This window comes from Tenebrio molitor, chromosome 4 (assembly GCF_963966145.1).
Source record: "Tenebrio molitor chromosome 4, icTenMoli1.1, whole genome shotgun sequence".
Classification (NCBI taxonomy): domain Eukaryota; kingdom Metazoa; phylum Arthropoda; class Insecta; order Coleoptera; family Tenebrionidae; genus Tenebrio; species Tenebrio molitor.
Window position 1 is genome coordinate 8,404,429 of NC_091049.1, and position 20,238 is coordinate 8,424,666.

General features: G+C 36.8%; 2 protein-coding genes and 2 long non-coding RNA genes across 5 annotated transcripts; 2 read left to right on the plus strand and 2 right to left on the minus strand.

Moving 5' to 3' along the window:
* The first annotated feature begins 107 nt into the window (after nt 1-107).
* Nucleotides 108-6,862, plus strand: LOC138129903 (farnesol dehydrogenase-like). The gene is made up of 4 exons (XM_069046229.1): nt 108-266; nt 317-778; nt 6,310-6,462; nt 6,514-6,862. The coding sequence occupies exons 1-4, from the start codon at nt 159-161 to the stop codon at nt 6,553-6,555; spliced, it is 765 nt and encodes a 254-aa protein (XP_068902330.1). The 5' UTR covers nt 108-158; the 3' UTR covers nt 6,556-6,862.
* On the minus strand, nt 6,607-7,852 carry LOC138129907 (uncharacterized). Its single transcript, XR_011159420.1, has 2 exons — nt 7,388-7,852; nt 6,607-7,330 (listed from the first exon to the last, which is right to left on the minus strand). It is a non-coding gene; the product is annotated as an uncharacterized lncRNA (long non-coding RNA).
* A 1,236-nt stretch (nt 7,853-9,088) lies between these two features.
* LOC138129879 (uncharacterized) lies at nt 9,089-12,206 on the plus strand. The gene is made up of 3 exons (XR_011159417.1): nt 9,089-10,469; nt 10,533-11,399; nt 11,474-12,206. It is a non-coding gene; the product is annotated as an uncharacterized lncRNA (long non-coding RNA).
* Nucleotides 12,207-15,998: 3,792 nt separating this feature from the next.
* On the minus strand, nt 15,999-20,110 carry LOC138128212 (uncharacterized). 2 transcript variants are annotated; one of them, XM_069044399.1, is made up of 4 exons: nt 18,637-20,110; nt 18,241-18,468; nt 18,012-18,183; nt 15,999-16,880 (listed from the first exon to the last, which is right to left on the minus strand). In XM_069044399.1, exons 2-4 carry the CDS (start codon nt 18,250-18,252, stop codon nt 16,060-16,062), a joined length of 1,005 nt encoding a protein of 334 aa, XP_068900500.1. In that variant the 5' UTR covers nt 18,253-18,468; nt 18,637-20,110; the 3' UTR covers nt 15,999-16,059. The 2 variants fall into 2 exon arrangements, with proteins under 2 accessions (XP_068900500.1, XP_068900502.1); XM_069044401.1 differs by having other exon boundaries at nt 18,544-20,110.
* Nucleotides 20,111-20,238: the final 128 nt, after the last annotated feature.

Sequence of the window (20,238 nt, forward strand, 5' to 3'; positions counted from 1 at the left end):
CGTGTGAAGGTTGCAACCTTGCGAGTTTTTTGATTGTCCCAATTTCTGCACCACTAGCTATCCTGACCTAGAGTTCAATAAACCGTAAATAATCGTCGCGACCGCTGTAGTCCGCTATTCGACCATCAGTATCTTAGTATCTCTCCATCACCGCAGCCATGGTGATCTCGATGGATCGCTGGGTGGGCAAAGTGGCCGTCGTGACGGGAGCGAGCACCGGGATCGGCGCCGCCATCGCCGACCAGCTCGTCTCCAACGGCCTCAAAGTAATCCAACCCCGAAACTAAATCTCTCCACTCCTTCGACTCTTTTCCAGGTGGTTGGCATCGCTCGGCGCGTCGAACTCGTCGAACAGCGCTCCCAAGACCTCTCCGACCAGCCCGGCAAGCTCTACCCCTACAAGGCCGACGTATCCCAACAAGACCAAATCGTGGAAGCCTTCACCTGGATCGAGGACACCCTCGGCCCCGTCCACATCCTGATCAACAACGCCGGAGTGGCCAAAGACACGACGCTCGTGGACGGGGATTACGACGCGTGGCGCGCCACCCTCGACGTGAACGTGTTGGGGCTGTGCGTCGCCACACGCGAAGCCATCAAAAGCATGAAGAAGCATGACGTCAAGGGCCACATCGTGCACATAAACAGTCTGTGCGGGCATCGAGTGCCCAATTTTCCGGGGTTTAATATCTATCCGGCGTCCAAGCACGGGGTCACGGCTCTCACCGAGACGCTCAGACAGGAGTTGAACTTCTTGGGGTCGAAGATCAAGGTCACGGTGAGTAAAAAACAGAAAAATTAACCTCACTTTAGCTGTCAGTGATGACGTGAAAAATGAGGTGTTGACATGTAAACAACGCCTACTCTTCGATTTTCGGCACGACGAAACTAAATTTAGCATGTCCGTGCAAATTCACAACGAACTGCAAGAAGTCATTGACAAGTAGGTAACGCTTATGTGTTGAAATTACACTTTTCAATCGCAATTCAACAACAATAATTCAGATTTAATTTTCTCGGGCTTTGTTTATTTTGTCACATGTCAAATCGTAGTTCGCAGCATAGATAAGAGACAGTGATGCCACCTACCACATGTAGTAGGGCATGTAGTGCGCCGTAATCACGGCCTCCTAGATATAACGATAGACTTTTAGTCTATCCGGCCGCGCGCATTCGTAATTCAAGGGATTATTTTTGTTTTGAAGAGTGCGCTGCGGTACGGTGCACGATTGGTTGCCTACTAGCATTAATTTTTTTAACAACATTTTTTTTTGCCATTTATGCAATTAGAAAACAAGAACAACGAAAACTACACACTGTAAAATTTAATAAAAGAGGTACTGCAACGATTACCAAGGGTTTAATGCTTGATTTGAGTTAAAAAAAGTATGCAACCAATATTACACATTTTTCTGCTTTTTACTTCGATTCAAAAGAGGGAGCTTAGGTACTCCCGTTAAATGTCATTTCGAAATCACAAACATTTTGCTGACGCGCAGGGCCGGATAAGAGACTTGTCTCTTGTCATATCTAGGAGGCCGTGGCCGTAATGTAATGAAATGTAAGATGAAAGATGTAAGGAAAAGCCGACAGTTCGATTTTGGACAAACGAAACGCCAAACTTAGCTTCTCAATTACAGATACTGTAATGATTTGTATACATTACTTTTTCCGCCAAATATTTGAACCTGCGCAAAACGGTAACAAATGTGGTCGTGATCGTCATCGAATCGGAGGAGTCCTACGTTGTGATTTTCTTTTGGCGGAAAAGGTTCGGAATGCAAACGGTGAGGGTTCCAGTTGGAAGAGTGCCGCAAATAAAACACACATGTGAGGGACGCAAAATACCTTTTATTAAAAATGCCTGTAATAACTTTGATGAAAAAGAAATTGAAACGAATACAAAAGACAGAAATTAAGGTTAACGAAGTACAAGAAATTAACTAGTTGAGTACATCACAAAGATAAACGACAAGATGAATGCAACAATATTTAAAATAACAGAAAAAACCGTATCCCAGGTATTACTCATATTTTACAATTCGATTAATGACAAACAATGTTTAATTTGGAACTACGCGGTCAAGGTACGCCAACGGGAGCTTAGAGCTGGAGCACGGTAGAGAATAATATAAGGTAAAACGACGAAGCGCCAAGCCGTGACTCTCGAGTGGTAGACGATCATGTTAGAAAGAGACGGAGAAGGTAGTGCTGCAGCGGCTCACTAATTTCGGCGTGTAAATTAATATAAAAACCCAAACAAGGATTAGATAGTTCTAGAATAGGTTTGCTGGTAGTACCATAACGGTAAACGACATTATAAACCAATAAGATGACGTAAAATAGTGATGTATCTAGGCAATAGGTAAACCTTTTAACGTTTAACGTAAATACGGCAAACGTATTTCAAAAATACTGTATTAACTAATGGTAGGTACCTCGCATATTAACTATTCATTGTTATTGAATCTCTTATTTCAGTTTTCCTTTGCATCAGTTTTTGGGAGTAAAGGTTAGAGAACAAAATCAAATGAAAATGAGATTATAAAAATATTAAATATTTATTGCGCTTGACAAAGTCTTGACTCTTTCTTTTTTTTAATGACTATTTTTTTGTGTTTTTGAAATCAATTTTGTATATTATTTTTTGCATAATTATAGTAATGAAAGTAGCACTTTTCTAAACAAAAAATCGTAATGAAAGTTCCACTTTTTTTAAAAGAAAAATTGTAATAAAAGTAGTCCTTTTTGCATCATTTTTTTCCATCTCCTTGGAGATGATTGGCAAAGCACACCTACTTTTTTTTTTAATTTTTCATAAATCCTTTTAGGCCAAATTTCTCAACTTAACAATTTCCAAAAAATAGTGTGTATAACACGTTATGAAAGTCTCTTTTTTTCACTCATTTGCTTGATTAAACTGGAAATTCATAAAAGAAGTAGGTATGACTTTCATAACTAGTACAAATAACTATTTATTCTTATCACAAAAAAATAATAAATTAGTTTTGACATAATTTCTTGTTGATGCATTTGACAGGAAAATTCAAGTGCATACTATATTTTTAGAGAAAATCTCGTTTATTGTTTGGTCAAATGCATCAACAGAGAGAACGTATGTTAATAGATTATACAATCTACGGTGTCTTGATCAAGACTATGAAAAATCATATCATTATCAAATTGTTCATTTTCCTTATCTGTATCAGTTTTTTCAATAAGCAAATCTATTTTTTCCCGAATTTTCTCTCATTGATTTTTTGATTTGACTTTTCTTCGTATCGGAATCTAATACTAAACAGTTGCCGAACTGTGATGACTTTAATAAATTTTAAGTTGACAACATGCTGTACAACTGGAAAAAACTTGTAAACGTCGGATGATCGTTGGCCCCTCCAGCTTGAGGTACAAGTGCCAAAAAATCTCTAAAATAAATGTTAAATCGGAAATACTTTTTGAAAAGTAAAAAAAATATATGCCAGTAATGGTTCTAAAAAAAGAAATGCACAATCTCTGTGTGTGTACAATACCCATCAGATAAGCGAAATTTCTTTTATATATGTAGTTATGTATTTAAATAATTCCTTAGATTACCTCGATCGGATCCTGATTAAACTTATTGCCTAGTACGCACTGAAATCCACAATAAGTTGTGAGTTGACTTAATTCAATAGTGGATAAAATTGTAACGCGGAAACCTTCCGTGGTACTTTTTGTTAGAAATTGATTTTTAGTAATTTGTCCATCTACGACCATTTTTTCTCATTTATCTAAGTAATTCAAATTTGAATTCAATATCTGGAAATATTCTCATTTATTCGACGTACACTTAGGTATACCTCAAGTTCCTTGCTATTAACTCTGATAGCTTCTGCAGGGTGACGGCGGTTTACTTTAAAGCATCGAATAAATCATTTATTTTTTTGTAAATAATATTGTTACATCTCAATGTTTTAAATAATCATCCTTATCCTTATAATATTTTAATCCATCCGCAACTGCATTACTAAATATCTAGACAATCCTTCAGATTTTTTAATGCAAACTTTACTGTAACCTTACTTGTGTAGCTAATTTGACTCGTATTTTATGTAAACTAGATGGTTTTAAATGCCTACCCGTTATTTTACGGCAAATTTGTAAATTGTCAGGCAAAAAATGCAAAAAATAATAGCAGTTCTTCGTATACATGCATCGGGCTAAGCACTACCTTTTCCATCCTTTATATTGATCTCTCACTCGCACATGTCTAGCGTTCGAGGGACAAAATCTCAGCGCTGGACACGCTTCGTCGTCTTACCTATATTATTCTCTACCGTGAGCTGGAGGTAACAAACTTTCGGCCGCCAGGGGACTCAGAAGAATAATCTAAATCGGCTTGAGACCAGCGACGTTTCTAGATACTCAGGTTAGTAATGAACGTCGGGCTATTTCACCGACCAAGAAATAGTGACAGAGCTCCTCGGGGTTGTACGATGAGCTTCCCAAGCCGCTTCGAGCAGAGCTTGCTCCACCTTCCCCAACCAACCGTTTACCGACAAAAACCTAAGATCTCTAGAACCGCGACGGAGGTTTCACGTCAGCATCCCAGAGCCGCATCGAGCAGGACTTAGGTCCGCCGCCGCTAACGGCCGTAACTTAACCGTGGCCTCCCCAGAAATTTACTAGACAACCCCACGACTTCCTGATTGAAACCTAACCCCCATAGTGGCGCACTTACAACATTTTACTTTAACTCTTCCGAAATCTAGCGGTGCTTAACAACAACATAAAGAAAACCAGAGTTTAATTCAATCGAACAACGCGTAACATAAACGATGCGAAAATTCAACACAACAAAGCGCAACATTAAACAATGATGAAATAAACAAAACATAACGCAACATTAAACAAGGATAACATAAGCAAAAACAAACCGCAACATTTAACAATGAGGAAATAAAAGAGAACAAAACGTGAAGTTAAATAACGATAAAATAGAACCACTTTAAATGGCACAAGTATCAGTAAACAACATAAATCACGAATACAATAATCGCTGGTAATGTTAAACAAAAAGAAAATGGCGGGTCGAGTGCCGTTAGAAAATGTTAGTGAAGAAAAAAAAACAAAATGGACGCACGCGGTTCGGACGACGGCTCCGAATTTGCGAAATTACCAGATTGTTAAAAAAATGAACCTCCCGGAAGAAAGATAACGCTTAAAATTAACAAATGGGCGCTTCTTAAAGCCACAGCATGCAACAAAATAAAATCTACAACATACCCTTACCACGTGGTCCTGGTCCCAAAACAAACCACAAAAAAAGGCAACGAAAGTGGGATAAATTACCCAGGTGAATTAAAAACGTTGAATTCTTCACGGGGACACAAAATATCTACTTGGAACGGTAGTGTAATCGGTTCAGATGTAACTTACAGATTTTTGGAATATTGGATCGCTCTTCGCAAGGTCTGTTCGTTTCGAAAAACCAAACAAAAGTGACCTACCCCCTTCAACCACCCGCGCGAGCGAGCTTCAACCCCCGCTATATTTCCGCTCGTAGTTCCTAGTCTAGCCGCTAGTACCTTCACATTTGGCGCGCTGTTGTGGCGGTACCGGAAATTTTACGTTTAAATTTTAAGCTGGGTCACTACAATACATTGCAATTATGTAGCTAAAGCTATTGAAAATGGTACTCACGTGTTAAATTCACTCATTTGAACCACAATTTTGCAACAACAAACAATTCAAAATTAACTCCAAACTGCTTGTTGATTTTGTTACGTCAAAAGCAATGGTGCCACACGGTGCTCGGTGCAATGCCAACTATTCGGTTTTTGCCAAACGAAACACAAAATATAAAAATTTTACATGAAATTTTCAAGACTAAATTGTACCTATTTCGGTTTGTTTTATTGACACTATTGACAGCTGATATACATTTCAAATTTAAACGTCTTGGTTTTTGTATTCTTTTATTAATAAAATGGTTTTCTCGTTGGAACATGACATAAAAGTTACCAGAATTTATTGCCAACTTAATCAGTAATTGTTGTTCACACGGTAGTACTCAGGTGTTTAATTCACACATTTAAACCACAATTCTTCAAGAATGATTCAAATTTTACTCCAGACTTTGCTGCTTTTGCACGTCAAACCCATGCCAACTTAACAAGAATTTACCAATAATTACTTTCTCGTCCTGGTCTTACAAAATAATTTGATGGAGCTTTTACAACTATTTCACTGCCCGAGTTCTTTATAAGACTATTTAAAATTATTTAGACTCAAAATTCTGTCTCACTTACGATATGATTCTTTTTTAAGAGTGTCAGCCCTGGACTTGTGGCAACTGAAATGACAACTCTGAAGGAAATGGATCCTGAAAAAAGAGCAGTGGTCGATACATTTCCAGTGATGAGTCCTGAAGACATCGCCGATGGAGTCATCTACGTGCTGAGTACTCCAGAACATGTCCAGGTGAAGATAAATTTGACAGTTTTTGACTTCCATTTTTTTTTCTTCTTTTAGGTACACGAGTTGACTATCAAACCAGTTGGAGAAATATATTGATTTATTACACAGTGCTTTTCTAACAAATACACTCAACATTAGCTTCAAGGATGAAGGGATTGGAGATATGTTTATTTTATTTAAAATATATACAGGCTGTACAACAAAAATATAATAACTTATTATGGATTTTAGTTTTAGATATTCTTTTAAAGGGTTTTAGTCCCATTTTCATGACTTCTTACTCGGTTAGAACAAAACAAATACATTTTTACCTCATTTTTACCTGACTATTCAATAAGTAGTCTGTTGAACTTGATCATTATTATTATTGTAATTTTACTTGAAATAAAAATATATTTTTGTTGCCTGTTGATTATTTAACATTGTCTACAAGCTCCCCGAGTGGTACTTTTGCCAAAATCGTATTGGTCAGATGTGATGTCTTCAAAAAAACTTCCGTATCCGCTTTTGATGTCATCAAAAATAATCTGCCAATTATCGTTCATGGGTTCATGACTCGGTTCAAAGAGTCGCTCAGTTCCTTGTTCCCGTCAAAAAGATTTTCAAAATTGAGGGTCATCAAGTCCACACTTGGTTCCCGATTTAACACTTAAGTATCTGACCCCGCCCCTGTTAACCGTTTCCAAAGGGAAGTACCCCACCCCTTTTACATTTTTCGCAAGCAACACATCTGTCCTGCCACTTGCGCTCCCTCTACCCCGGATCGGGAGCAGCAATATCTTCCCATCCAATTGGTACCGCGCCAAGATCTTGAACTCGGGTACCACCAGAGTAAGGTTCATGTAAGTGTATGTCGTCCCGCAAGCGCAGTCTGCAAAAGCCAATAGCGAGACATACAGTGTCAAAATTCAAATAAATAGAAATTTACATAAACTCCTCCACTGTAGAATGAGCGAGTCATAGAGTTTGGCGATTTCGAAATTTTCTTGAACCGCCACTGGTCCAGCCCCGGCCCCGATGGAGAAGGAGGCGACTTCGAGGGGGTCCAAGCTGGGCAAATCCACCTTGCGGAAGGGGTGGTCCAATTGGTATATCGCGTTTTGGACCGCCCCTATTAGGCATCTTTTAAAATCTGTGGTTTGGTAGTGGCATTTTAGGAATGTTGGCACTGGAAGAGTCGAAGAGTGACAGGAGTGATGGACTTACGCAAGCGGGCGCAGGTGGCGCTAATAATCAGGGTTGCATAAAGTCCCTAGATAAATAGTAGGTACGGTTGGGGTACGGGAGCTGTCAGAAATACTACTGTCAAACAGACACAAATTGACATAAATTGACAAATTAAATTTCCAATTCACATTAGGTCAAATTTCAGTTCCCGTTTTTTTTGAAGCCAACTGTATATGTTATACGAGTTATACGAGTTGCACAAGACAGTCTATTGTCGAACGAGAGACTTCCAAAGGAACGAGTTCGACAACACGTCTTGTGCAACGAGTGTAACATGCTATTTTTTCTACTTTGGCTTCATTAATTTAATTTTTTTAAATATAAAATTTTTATCTAGTGACTTTTATTTTATTAATGGAATTGGGTTGGTATTGACGAAGCAATGTCATTTCATTGAAAATTAAATTTTAAATCAGGGGGGTGAAATTGGTATTGGCAAAATCGCAGCGCAAAAAGTGTGGGTGCCACCGGCGGGGCGTGGACCGAGGGAGGGAATTTTGAATAGACCGCGCAGGCAAATGTCATTCTTGTGATCTAAAGTCCCTAGATATCTAGTAACTTTAGGGTTGCAGAGAGCAGCAGTGCAAGGTGCAAGTGAGGGCTGCATTTTGTGACTACACAATATCAGTTGCAAGTTTCGTATGTTTATAAGTCGGCTTAAAATGGTTTTGTGTTCGGTTTTACAATGACACCAAACGTGTCAGATAAAGTAAACAAAACCATTTAATTTATTGTAATGATTATTATATTATAATTTTTACTCCGTAATAAGTAATGAAGAATAAGTTATTCTTCTAGTAGGTACACTCTAATCGAGTTTCCTTCTAATAATTTATCGGTTAACTTAATGCTAATTATTATTAGTTAAATTATATATGTACAGTTGTCACGTTTTACTATGTGGTATAACTGGTTACCTAGCTATCCATCTATTTCTGAACCGAATACAAATTAAATTAATAAGTATAATAAGACTAGATTTCAATGTAATTAGTAAAATTAGTAAATATAATATCTAATATTTTTTTGTTTCAACAAGTGAACCAACGATTATTTAAATAAAGAAATAACGCTAACATCAGGGTATCGCATATTGAATTAGTTTCACCTAAGTGAAGTGGCATTGCCATGTGGCAAGCAATAAGTTTTGGTCGTTTCGTTCGTATCATTCTTTAATTCTTTGCCACAATGGAAAGTGCTCTAGTGTGAAACAAGAAACTGGCATAACCTACAATAAAATATTATCCGACATTATAGTTATTAAGGTATATAGGTTTTAAACGGCAGGTGTAAACGCAGTGAAATATGACGTCATGCTTTTAATGATGACGTAGGGGAACTGACTCGCGATCTCGACTATATCGAGGGTATATTATAACTATTATAAGGTTGATAACGCGCGAAGTCGGCAGAGTGAAACCCGAAGGCCGCCGACCGAGGGCATATCATTATTATAACACCCGTGGTGCCTTCAACGTTTAATGTTCGACTAGTTTCGTGCGTTTTTGGATTGACAATGATTTGATTAATTTATACCAATCAGTCAAAATTTGGTCGTAACTAAGCAACAAGGACCTTTTAACGCCCTAGAGCCTGTTATTTGAAGGGGCAGGGGACGATTGCGCCGGTATGACCTGCTATAATCCGGGGTCTCTCAAACTACCTGTAATCCACAGGTACGATTGCGCCGGTACTACATTTAATCCCTTAACGGGAAGGGTAATTAGGAAGGTACTTGTACCTGGTTGCAAATAAAGTAGGGGTAGTTGGGAATATTCGGACAGCGTTTTACTAAAATCATTAGTTTCGTCCAAGAATATTCAAGTGATCGCTGGAATAAACGCTAGAATGGAGAACATGCTTAGTGAACGTGGCAAGATTCTTGTAGTTTCCGAAAATTTTAAATTCCGTAATTGTGGAAGCACAGAAAAAGGTGTTGTATATATATATATTTTTTTGTAAATAAATGGTTTGTTGAGAATCTTTTATATTATGTATTTGGTTTTCATAATTGCTTTTAAACATCGTTGGGGCCCACCATTACCTACTACCTGTATGTATTTTATTGAGGGGCTTACAGAATCAGGGGTGCGGCGCAATTGTGCCCAGGTATTAACAACGGAGGCACTTGAACTGCGCACAGATTAGGAACAGGTAGTCAGGTTATCAGAAGGGTTGCTTAATCTTCAACTGAACTGTGCTCAGTACTTATGCAGGTACTTTTTTTGTTTGTTTCGTTCGACCTTGCCTCCTGTGGATTTTGCCACAGGATAGCGACAAACAGACGCCAAATGTTGGGATTTTCCCTGTTCTTTGAGGGCCCACCAACGTATCGAAAGTAGGTACTTGTCGGCGGCATCATAATTCATGTTCGTGACTAGGACTGTAATGAGGTGCTGGTATTTGTTTAATTCTGTGTAATTGTTCGAAGGACCTGATGATTAAAACTCAATGTTTTAATTTTAACAATATATATTCAACAACAATGAAAATGGACCGAACTGTCCGGTGGTTAATACAGAAGTCCTCTCTGTTTGAGAGTTTATCTTGCCAGGTAAGCTACCTGCAGGGTAGTGCCCACCCTTGACGGACCAAACTACCTGCAGATGCGCCAACAATTCATAAACCAAATTGGACAGGCCGCTCTAACAACATTATGAATTTCCAAAAACTATCTATTTCAAATAGTTGTCCATTGAGCAGATAGGAGAACCGAGAAGGGTGATGGCCAATAACAATTTTCAAAAAACTGTTTAGTGGGGGCTGGAAGGAGTGGTAAGAAGGTGAGAAAAAATTATAAATAAGTGAGGTATAAGTAACAAATATAAGTTATTTGTGAATTTTAGTTTTACTAAAAGCGTAAATATGGAAAATTTTGATACTATGTTAAGTCAACGTGGACAGTTGTTGTTAATTTTTGAAAAATACAAGTTTAGAAAATACAGAGTTTTAAAAACAAGTGAAGAAACAGTGTGGCGGTGTACAAACAAAAATTGCATAGCAACAGTTTACACTCTAAATTCAGTTTTTTCGAGAAAAGAAGGTACTTACAATCACAATTTGGAAGAAGAATTATTGGTAAGACAAAAAGTCAGTAACTCCTTAAAGAGACAAGCCCAAGAAGACATTTCTGCCAAACCAGCGAAATTAATTCGGAAAGAATTAAATAATCAAAGAGACGCATTAGAAACTATATCTGTCACCGATTTTCGATACATAAGAAACAATATTAATCGTGTACGATTACAATTAGTGCCAAAATTGCCAAGATCGGCTGAAGAGGTACAAATATTTTTAAATACTGCGAACTTAAAAACAAGTAAGGAAGAACCGTTCTTGTTGTGTAACAATCTATCAGAAAATATCGTTGTGTTTTCTTGTAAAAGCAATATCGAATTTATGTGCCAACAAGACACTCTTTACATGGACGGCACATTCGAATTTTGCACAAAATTCTTTGGGCAACTTTTTACCATACATGCATTGTGCAATGAGGTTTATGTGCCGGTAGTATTTTGTTTATTGAAAAATAAATCAAAAAGTACATATTTAAGACTATTTAATATATTAAAAGAAAAATGTGATTTGATGCATTGTATTCTAAACCCGAAGACTATTGTAATTGATTTCGAAATGGCAATTCATTTAAGCGTCGAAGAAGTTTGGCAAGGAGTTCAAATTATTGGATGCCGATTCCATCTTGCACAATCATGGTACGTATTATTTCATATTTCTTTTTTATTTGTTAAGCAAATAATACATAACTTAAAATGATTTTTTATTACAGGTGGCGTAAAATACAGCAACTGGGACTAGCTTCAGAATATAAAAACGAGCACTCTCCTATTGGAACCTGGCTAAAACATTTATTCGGCCTGACATTTCTTCCACCGGCGGAAGTGGGAGATTGTTTCGCGGAAGATTTCATGTGCGAAAAACCAGAAAATTCGAAAATTGACCAGTTTGCTGATTATTTGGTTGACAATTACATCGACAGTGAGTCTAAATTTCCCCCAGAGATATGGGCGGAAAACAGTTGCAGCATTTTAAGGACGACAAACACATGCGAATCTTTCCATTCTAAATTTAAAAGAGAAAATTCAAGCCCATATCCAAACATACATTCATTTTTAAAAGTATTGTTGGAAATGCAAACCGACACATATGTAAAACTTAATTCTATTAAGCGAAATGAAAAGAAATATATTCGACGGGAAATATTGTTAAAACAGAAGTTTATCCGATCAAAAATTATACAGTTAGATAGGCATGAAATATCACGTTATAATTTTGTTAAATGTATTTCGTATAAATTTAGTAGTATTGCGAATTTGTAATAGGTAAATATATTACTTTTTATGTTATGTATTATAATACGAGTATAAACATTTACATTTTGTAAAAATATTGAAATAAATAATTTGATTTGTGAGGGAAAAGGAATTTGAATCAATGGTTACTTCACCATCTCTCTAATCCTTTTGGATACTGAGCGCAGTTCAGGTGTTTGTAAAGGTCAGTCCAGGTAGAAAAAATTTCTTGAGCGCAGTTTGAGTGTCGGATTAAGGATCTAATGGATTTTGTGCGCAGTTCAGTTGTACCCATTAACAACCACTTGGGTCGCCTCGGCGCAATCGTACCATCGGCTTAAAACAACTCAGGTAATACCGCCGCAATCGTCCTATACCGATTTGAAGATAATGCCCTAGGGGATTATTTCTCTAATAACGTATCAGAAAACTGTGTCATTATCGTTCAATAACCATACAGTCGGACATTAATTATGTTCTCTTTTCTCTTATGTGATATTGCAATCATGATTTTTTACAGTTTTCAAAAAAAACACTGACAATTCATAATTCAATGAATTATTGATATTTTGTTAACAAACAGGGAAAAACTTATATTGACACAATAGGACGAAATTTTAAATGACACTGACGTCCAACATTCATTATTTTTGTTATTGTTTTTGTTTGTGTTATTGTGTTTGGTTTATTTGTTATTTTGTTATCGTTCTTCCACTGTTAACTGATATTGCATTATTTGCCGTTAATAAACATGTTAATTAATGTTAATTAATTAATTAATTAATTATTACTCGCCATTCTACAAACGTAGAATACTTCTAATTTTATTCATAATTATTTTTCGTCGACATACCTACGTTAATTTAACATTTCTCGAAAATCTATTAAAAAATTATATTTCTTTTCATATATGGGGTGATCAAGAAGGACTGTTTGAGTTGGTACTATGGCGGCCAAAAAATTTTAGCCGTCACTATCTTGACATTCATGTAAAGTGTAAGTAAACCTTTAGGAACCGTAACCCCACTTTCGATTCTTGTCATTTTGACATGCATATTGTTATTCTGATAATCAATTTAAACTGTTTAAAGCTCAAATATTCCAAAAATCAGACATGAATGAACAAAATTAGAGCAGTCGTACATAGATAACCTGAGGTAAACGTCTGTGTAATAGAAAATGGCAAAATAATTTCGAGTTTTGAAATTTATCACTCAAAAAATACCAATCATAATCGAGACGGTAATCAAAATGACAATAAAGTATGGCTTACATATTTTTTTTTTTTGAAGTGACAGATTGACGGCTAAAATTTTTTGGCCGCCATGGTACCTAATAGGGTATTTCATTTTTAAATGGTATAACTGGAGTAACTGCCGGTTGTTGACGGCTTGACACTGCTAGCCGCATCCTTGACCTTGCAAATTAAATTAAACATGCTGGTGAATCTGGTCGAAAGCAATTTATGCTTAGAGCTAAATAGAGGGACACTTCGGGCATTTCCGTTATTTAATTTTTAGAACAGACTATATCGTTAATTTTTACTCTCATAACCTAAAATTTTGTCGCTATTAATGTTACGAGCGTAGAGGGTTACGAGGCATGTTACGTCAGATATCTGTCAAATAAACCAACAAAACATATCCGGTTGGAGTATTGCAAATAGCCGAATAAAAAAATGGAGTACCACAAGATGTCCTTTCAGGACTCATCATAGTTTTCATTTGTATTCTTCACTGAATGAAACTAATAAGTCATCCGAGGACAATAATTTAACAGCTCCTTTGATATCAAAATCGGCTACTTTTGCTTCCACTTTCTTAGCTATAGTATTGCCGTTATAACTTTTTATCTGCTCCGCCCACTAAAATTGACCAATCAGAATCAAAGCCAGATTCAATCTGTACAACTTTTCATCACATTTGCCACGTAAAAAAGTTAAGGTTATAATTTTGCTGTCAAGTCCACAATTATTGTTTTAGGTTCTAAAAAATAAAATGTCATTAAGACAATTCGAATGTCAGAAATGTTTACTGTGTAAATCAGATCGTCTTAACAACCTATTTGATTGGTAACTAAGAAAATGAAATGGGCGGGGCAGATAAAATGTTACGTTGTCCTTAGTGTAGTAATAAATGTGTACGTTTCTTAGAAGCGGTTCGTGTTTGAGTAACTTCAAAATTATAAGATTTTCTTTTATATGCTTATTTAATGACTCATAAGATTTCTCTGCTACATTGAAAGCTCTATAGGAAAAAGCAAAAGATTCTCAAAGGAAGAGATTGATTTGGTCGAAAGACAATTATTAATAATGGAGCTTAATTTATCTGAGCAGCTAAATGTCTACAAGCTTTTGGTAATCTTCTAATATATAGTTGATAACTGATGTTTTAAATTAATAAACAATTTTGTGATTGAATCGGTTGAAGGGAAAGCACATAGAAGAAGTTGATAAGTTATTACTGATATGATACTTATCTACGTGAATTTTCAATATGGTACATAATTATTATCCTTAAAGATTTTCCAGAACATAAAGTTCAGGGTAATCTTTGAGATTGATTATCTTGAGATCCGAAGTGCTTCTAATAATCCATAGAAGTACCTACAGTTGGCTGTACTGGAAATGAAATTTGACTTAATGTGAATTGGAAATTTGTCAATTTATGTCAATTTGTGTCTGTTTGACAGTAGTATTTCTAACACATAAGTGCAGTTTTTTAACCTAAATTCTAAAAGGCCGTTTCAAACTATAAAAATTTAATAAAATCGGACAGAACTTTTTCTGACGGTTCCCGTTTTTTTTTTTGAAGCCAACCGTTGATGCAGTGTTATTAATTTCTTCATTTTTCCTTCTTGTTTTATTGATTTTTGAAGAATATGATTGGCCTATTAGTGTATGAATTCTTGTCCTATGAGTTTTAAGGCCACCAATTAATGTTGGTCGTCTACTTCATTAGGTCCAATGTCAACAAAATGTCAAAATAGATTGAACTGTCAAGAGTTTGTTTAAATTGTTTAAAATCATGACCAATCTCCAATATGACGTTTTAAATCCATTAATTAATTAATTTTATTCTAATGTACCTTACGTTTTACGTTTCATTTCATCAATAAAATTTAACAATGACAATCAAGATGTCATAGGTTATGACCGTTTCACAATAGCTCAGGTGCCATTGTCAAAAAATGTATTGCTCACAACTATTTTTTTTAAGTGTCTTAAACCTTTCCCTTGGTAGTGTTTTGTCACAATTTTTACAATTATTTATCAGAATTATTTTCTTTTACAGTTTCGGTTACGTTTTAGATATTCCAGGAATTCGTGAAATGTCTAATCTCAATCTGAAAACCGACTGAATAATGTAATAATATTAATGAAAACAAAAACTAGATCAAAAAAAGTTTCAAGGTTGGCGCCACTGATTTCCTCCGTGGCGTTAACCACATCCTCCACGGTCGACTTGACCCTCTAAAACCCGCGTCCACGCGTCCTTGATCATGGCCGCTGTCATCGCCCGACCCAGCACCAGCACCTGTCACATACTTTTCCTTTCGCAACCACTTCCGACCACAAAAGCCTCCGAGGAATTCTTCCCACGTGATGATCCCTGATAAAGCGGCGAGTTTTACGATCAATTAAACCGGAGCAAGCGACGTCCAAGAGTGAAAGCTGGTGTCGAAACAATCGTGCATCCTGTGAAATAACCTCTACCTTTCCTGGTTACGTAACGCAACGGCACCTGATGTAGAGTGGAGGGCGCCGACGGCGGAAGCGGCGTTGCGCGCTGGCGTCGCTCGATCTCGTGACTGTCACCACATTCTATTTGTTCATGGCGGTGTTAATAAAATAGACTGGACAGGGCTTACGTAACTTTCACCTAATTGCACATTCACCGGTTATGATTACTTTTGATTGAAGATGAGCGTTGCGGTGACGCAACGTCGCCAATCAACGCTCAAATTCGCCGGCCATGTGGTCGTCGATTAGGAAACGATCGGTTGCAAGACAAGATAGTTTATTTTTCTTGAATAGTTAAATAATTACAACTATAATAATAAATTATTTCTGACTGGACTCTAGACCCCCGTACGAGTTGATCCACTTGCCGGTAGAGGCGCTGGTGTCGAGCTGCAAATCGCCCACGCTTTTCACTCTGGGGGTTAGTCTCCTCCCGAATTCGACTCGTTTTTCGTTGACGCTTCCACTCTTCAATTTCTTCTTCTTCACCACTTTGACCAACCGTCTTCTGTGAGGTCTGGAGAAAATGGCGTCGTCCAAATGGGAAAGAGTCCTGAACGCGACGTTTTCTTCAATTGTGTCTTCATGATGTTTAATTTTGGAAACGAAAGGAGCTGGACTAGCTTTGTGGAAGTTTTGAGCGATCTCGTAGTGAGGTAGACTTTTGAAGAAATAAGCCAAAGCCACTTGCACACTTTCAGGACTCTTGGAAGTTTCGTTCTGTGCTTCAATTGAAGACTTGAACTCGTGTAAACGCTCAAAGTGAGGTACACTTCTGAAGATATAGACAACGCTATTGGGCGATTTTGCAGTTAGGTTCTGAGTTGGTTGCTTGAAGCTTTGCGACCGGTTGAAGAGTGGCAAACTTTTGAAGAAATACAAAACGGGATCGTCATTCGCTTGATCTTGTTCTTCTTCTATAGCCTCCTGTGCTTTGAAAACGTGAGTTCTTTCAAACAGTGGCAACAGTTTGAAGACGTGTGTTTCGATTTCTTCATCACTTTCTTGTTCTTCACTCGCGACGAGATCGTTTTCGATTTCGGAATCGACCGAAAGTTTTGAATCTAGATTGTCTTCGGTGATTTCAACGCTAGGTCTGAAGCCACTCTCTTCTTCGCTATCTTCATATTCATCATCTGAAACTTTAGTGTATCGTTAAATAAACATAATTTTACATATTTTCATTACGTATTATGCAAGTTTAAAGCGTCTGTTGCAACACTTAAGATCTTAGAGTAATATTTATTTTGTAATTATGTAGCAATTTCACTCTGAAGAAATATTCTAAGTTGGTAGGTACTCTTGAAATTTCCGATGGATTTTCCAGATGAAAAAATAAGTAGGTACTTTCACAAGTTATTTATACAAAGTGATCCAAAAGAAAACAAATCAGAGCAGGCGTTGCAAATTATTATCGGTCACGTCGTAGCGGAATCATATGCAAATAAGCGTTCAATGCATGGGCGTAGACAGTTTGTGGTCTCAAAGGCTACTTCATAATAAATCATACTTCATGAATTTTAGACGTTGGAATTATAATTGTGCATTTTATTATTGTTATCTGATAATGGAGAAACATTTTAAATTCGTAAGAACGGGTAATTTACCAGCTTTAGTCCCAAATGCGACGCCACTGGTAGGCAGATTTTTCGGTAAGATGTCAAACAAACGTCAGTTTTAACGCAACGGTATTGATGTTAACCTTGAAAAAAGTTTTCGATTTTGGCAAAGAATAAGTGGTAAAATGAGTTTTACCATTGAAGATGAAGCCGTAATTGTAATGTTTTCTTGTTGATCACTCTGTACATACCTGGCGTTTTCATAAAACCAATTTAATTAATAACCATTTGGATAATTGTTGTTACGAATAAAAGAAAGTATAAACAAGTTGAACAATTTTTCATTAAAATTTCGCTTTATAGATTTTCAAATTTTAAACTTTAACCAAAATCTGTATTTTTAAACTAACGATTAAAATTTACCAAAAAATTGTCAAATAAACATAAAGAACAGAAAAAACTTTAGAGTTTGCTTTTGCATTTTTCTTCTTTCTTTTGCATCTTCTAGATATTTTATAAATTTTTCGAAAAGTCAAAGAGAAATAAATATTCTTAAATAACTTGAAAGATTTTTTTTTTGAAAATCGCCACTTAGAAATGTACATTTAACAAACCTCCCAAACAAACATAGAGGGTGTGTCACATTTGTTTATTGTTTAAAAATGTCGCATCTCAACCACCTCGTTATTTTGAGATATTTTCGACAATCTTTACCTGAGCTTGCCCGAAACAGCACCACCCTCGGCCAGACCACCTGCTGCTCGTGGCCGCCCCCGAAGTGCCTCAAGAAGATGGGATTCGAGGTGAACCTCGCCGCCAGCGAGTGCCCCTCAACGATCTTCCCATGCTCCGCCAGACCTCCCATCGTCAAAACAACCAAAAACATCTACAAGACATTATTATTTGTTTTCGTCAGAATGATTGCGCCACCGTGAAAACTTACGAAACCCGTCATCTCTTCACCTCTTGCGTTCACTCGACCACAAAGAATCCAACTGAAATCTCACCGAATTTCCATTAGGGCCTAATCACCGCCCATTAGTCACAGGCTTTCCAATAATTCCGTGAAGTAATCCGACGCAATTAGGCAACTGCCGCCAATAAATTCTTCTTCTCGGATGTTCTCGCCGCCCATAGCTCGTGTAAATTCTTCGGCGTTGACAATGCGCTCCTGGTAAACAAGACAAGGATTGATTTGTGTGGCTAATCGGACTTGTAAATTTCCTTCCCGATTGGGGAAAAGTACCGGGTGAAGAAATTGTTGTGGTATTTCGAAAGGAGCACCAGGACCGGACTTGTTTTCGCCCAAGGTCGTGCCAATTTGTACACAATTACTCACTCTTTGGAAAATATCCTGGCGGAAGTATTTTCATGACATTTTCGACAAGGTTGCGTTCGATTTCTCCTCTAACTGTGTTACTTCTGGTGTCATCTGCACCGAATCAGAACCGTAACTGCATTCACTGGACTCTCACTACGTCCATCCGCAAAAAATGTAACACTTTTGCACGGATTAAACAGTTTTTTCCATATAAATGTTTGCTTAAAAATGTAGTTTGTGTTTAGGTTTTTTGTTACTTTTACTCATCTGGATCTGATGCTCCCGATCTAATCTAGTTGGCACAATTTCTTCAACTTGACGTTTCATCATTTTTTTCAACTGTTTGTCGCCATCACACATTTTTTGCCAAAATTTCTCTTTCGTTGGTTTCATTTTTCCAAAAGAGTTCTTAACTGCTCTACCAAACACCAAACTATCCTCCCACAAAGTAAAAACGATTATTTCATAAGCGTTTATTATTACTACTATTATCATCACTTTTATTGCAAGCGAAACACTTTTTTCTTCTGTTAAAATCTGAATGCTCTGACTACATCAAAAGATTTGCAAGCAAGACCAAAACACGTTTATCATTTTTTGGTGAAAAATATGAAAAGTTTAAAATAGATGACAAAACAAGATGCTGCATTTGCAAATAATTTATTAAATTAATTACACATTGTAAAAGTGTAGAAAAAGAAATGAAAGATTTTCTTTATTAAATTGTACTTTATGTTTTTTATCCATCATGTAAAATTTCCGGCTCAACTTTGCTTCTTCGATTCAGTTCAAAATGCAGATCAACACAATTTACAATAATGTTAATTAATGGAACACGTTTTGTGGATACATTTTAAAATAACTCGCGTCAGACTTGATGTTCTAAACATATCTTGATAGAAACGTCACTTGTCACCTGTCATGTAATCGTAATTACACACATGACAGCCATGCGATCTGAGAGCATAAATTAAGAAAAAGTAGATTGTGGGAATTACAAGAAAGTTACACACGTAGAACTATTTGTCAGTGAATTGCATCATTAGCAAGGCAAATTATTACCTTAGCACAACGTTAAAATATATAATTATGACATAAATTGACTTTTATGTTATTGTTCGACAAGAGTATTTTGTCCCAAGCTGGTATTTATTATGAGTGGTCTTAATTATCAGATGGTGCATTAGTGAATTTGGGGGAAAAATGCGCCACTGGTCTTGACGAAGCATTCGAGTGGTTAGGCATTAAAACAAAAATTAACGAATAGAAAGTCATGAACGCACTCGTATTAGAAATTTAAAAGGCCGCCGTAAATGAAAACATTAAACTTACGGTTTGCAAAACAAACAAATAAAAAATTAGCGGGGACCAGCTAATGACGACAGAAAGAGTGTCGTATTATATGGAAATTAGCCGATAATAAAAGTAAAAGAAGAAAAATAAATCAGTGGCGTGCACTGTACTGTTTGGGTGATGGGAAAGTGTTAAATTGGCCGTAACCATAAACACAAAGGAACTAAACGGTCGACGATTGCAGCAGGCGATGCAAAAAAATTGAATGCGTTTGACGCGAACAACCTTGACGAACAATAATAAAAACCCAAGAAAACCGAAAGTGTG

Bases quoted from the DNA above. Each gene is read 5' to 3' on its own strand.
- LOC138129903 (XM_069046229.1), top strand. From the start codon at position 159: ATGGTGATCTCGATGGATCGCTGGGTGGGCAAAGTGGCCGTCGTGACG. The intron at 267-316 runs GTAATCCAACCC...ACTCTTTTCCAG, and splicing joins TCGTCTCCAACGGCCTCAAA to GTGGTTGGCATCGCTCGGCG. The intron at 6,463-6,513 runs GTGAAGATAAAT...TTCTTCTTTTAG, and splicing joins GTACTCCAGAACATGTCCAG to GTACACGAGTTGACTATCAA.
- LOC138128212 (XM_069044399.1), bottom strand. The intron at 16,881-18,011 runs GTAAAGATTGTC...GATACACTAAAG, and splicing joins GCTGTTTCGGGCAAGCTCAG to TTTCAGATGATGAATATGAA.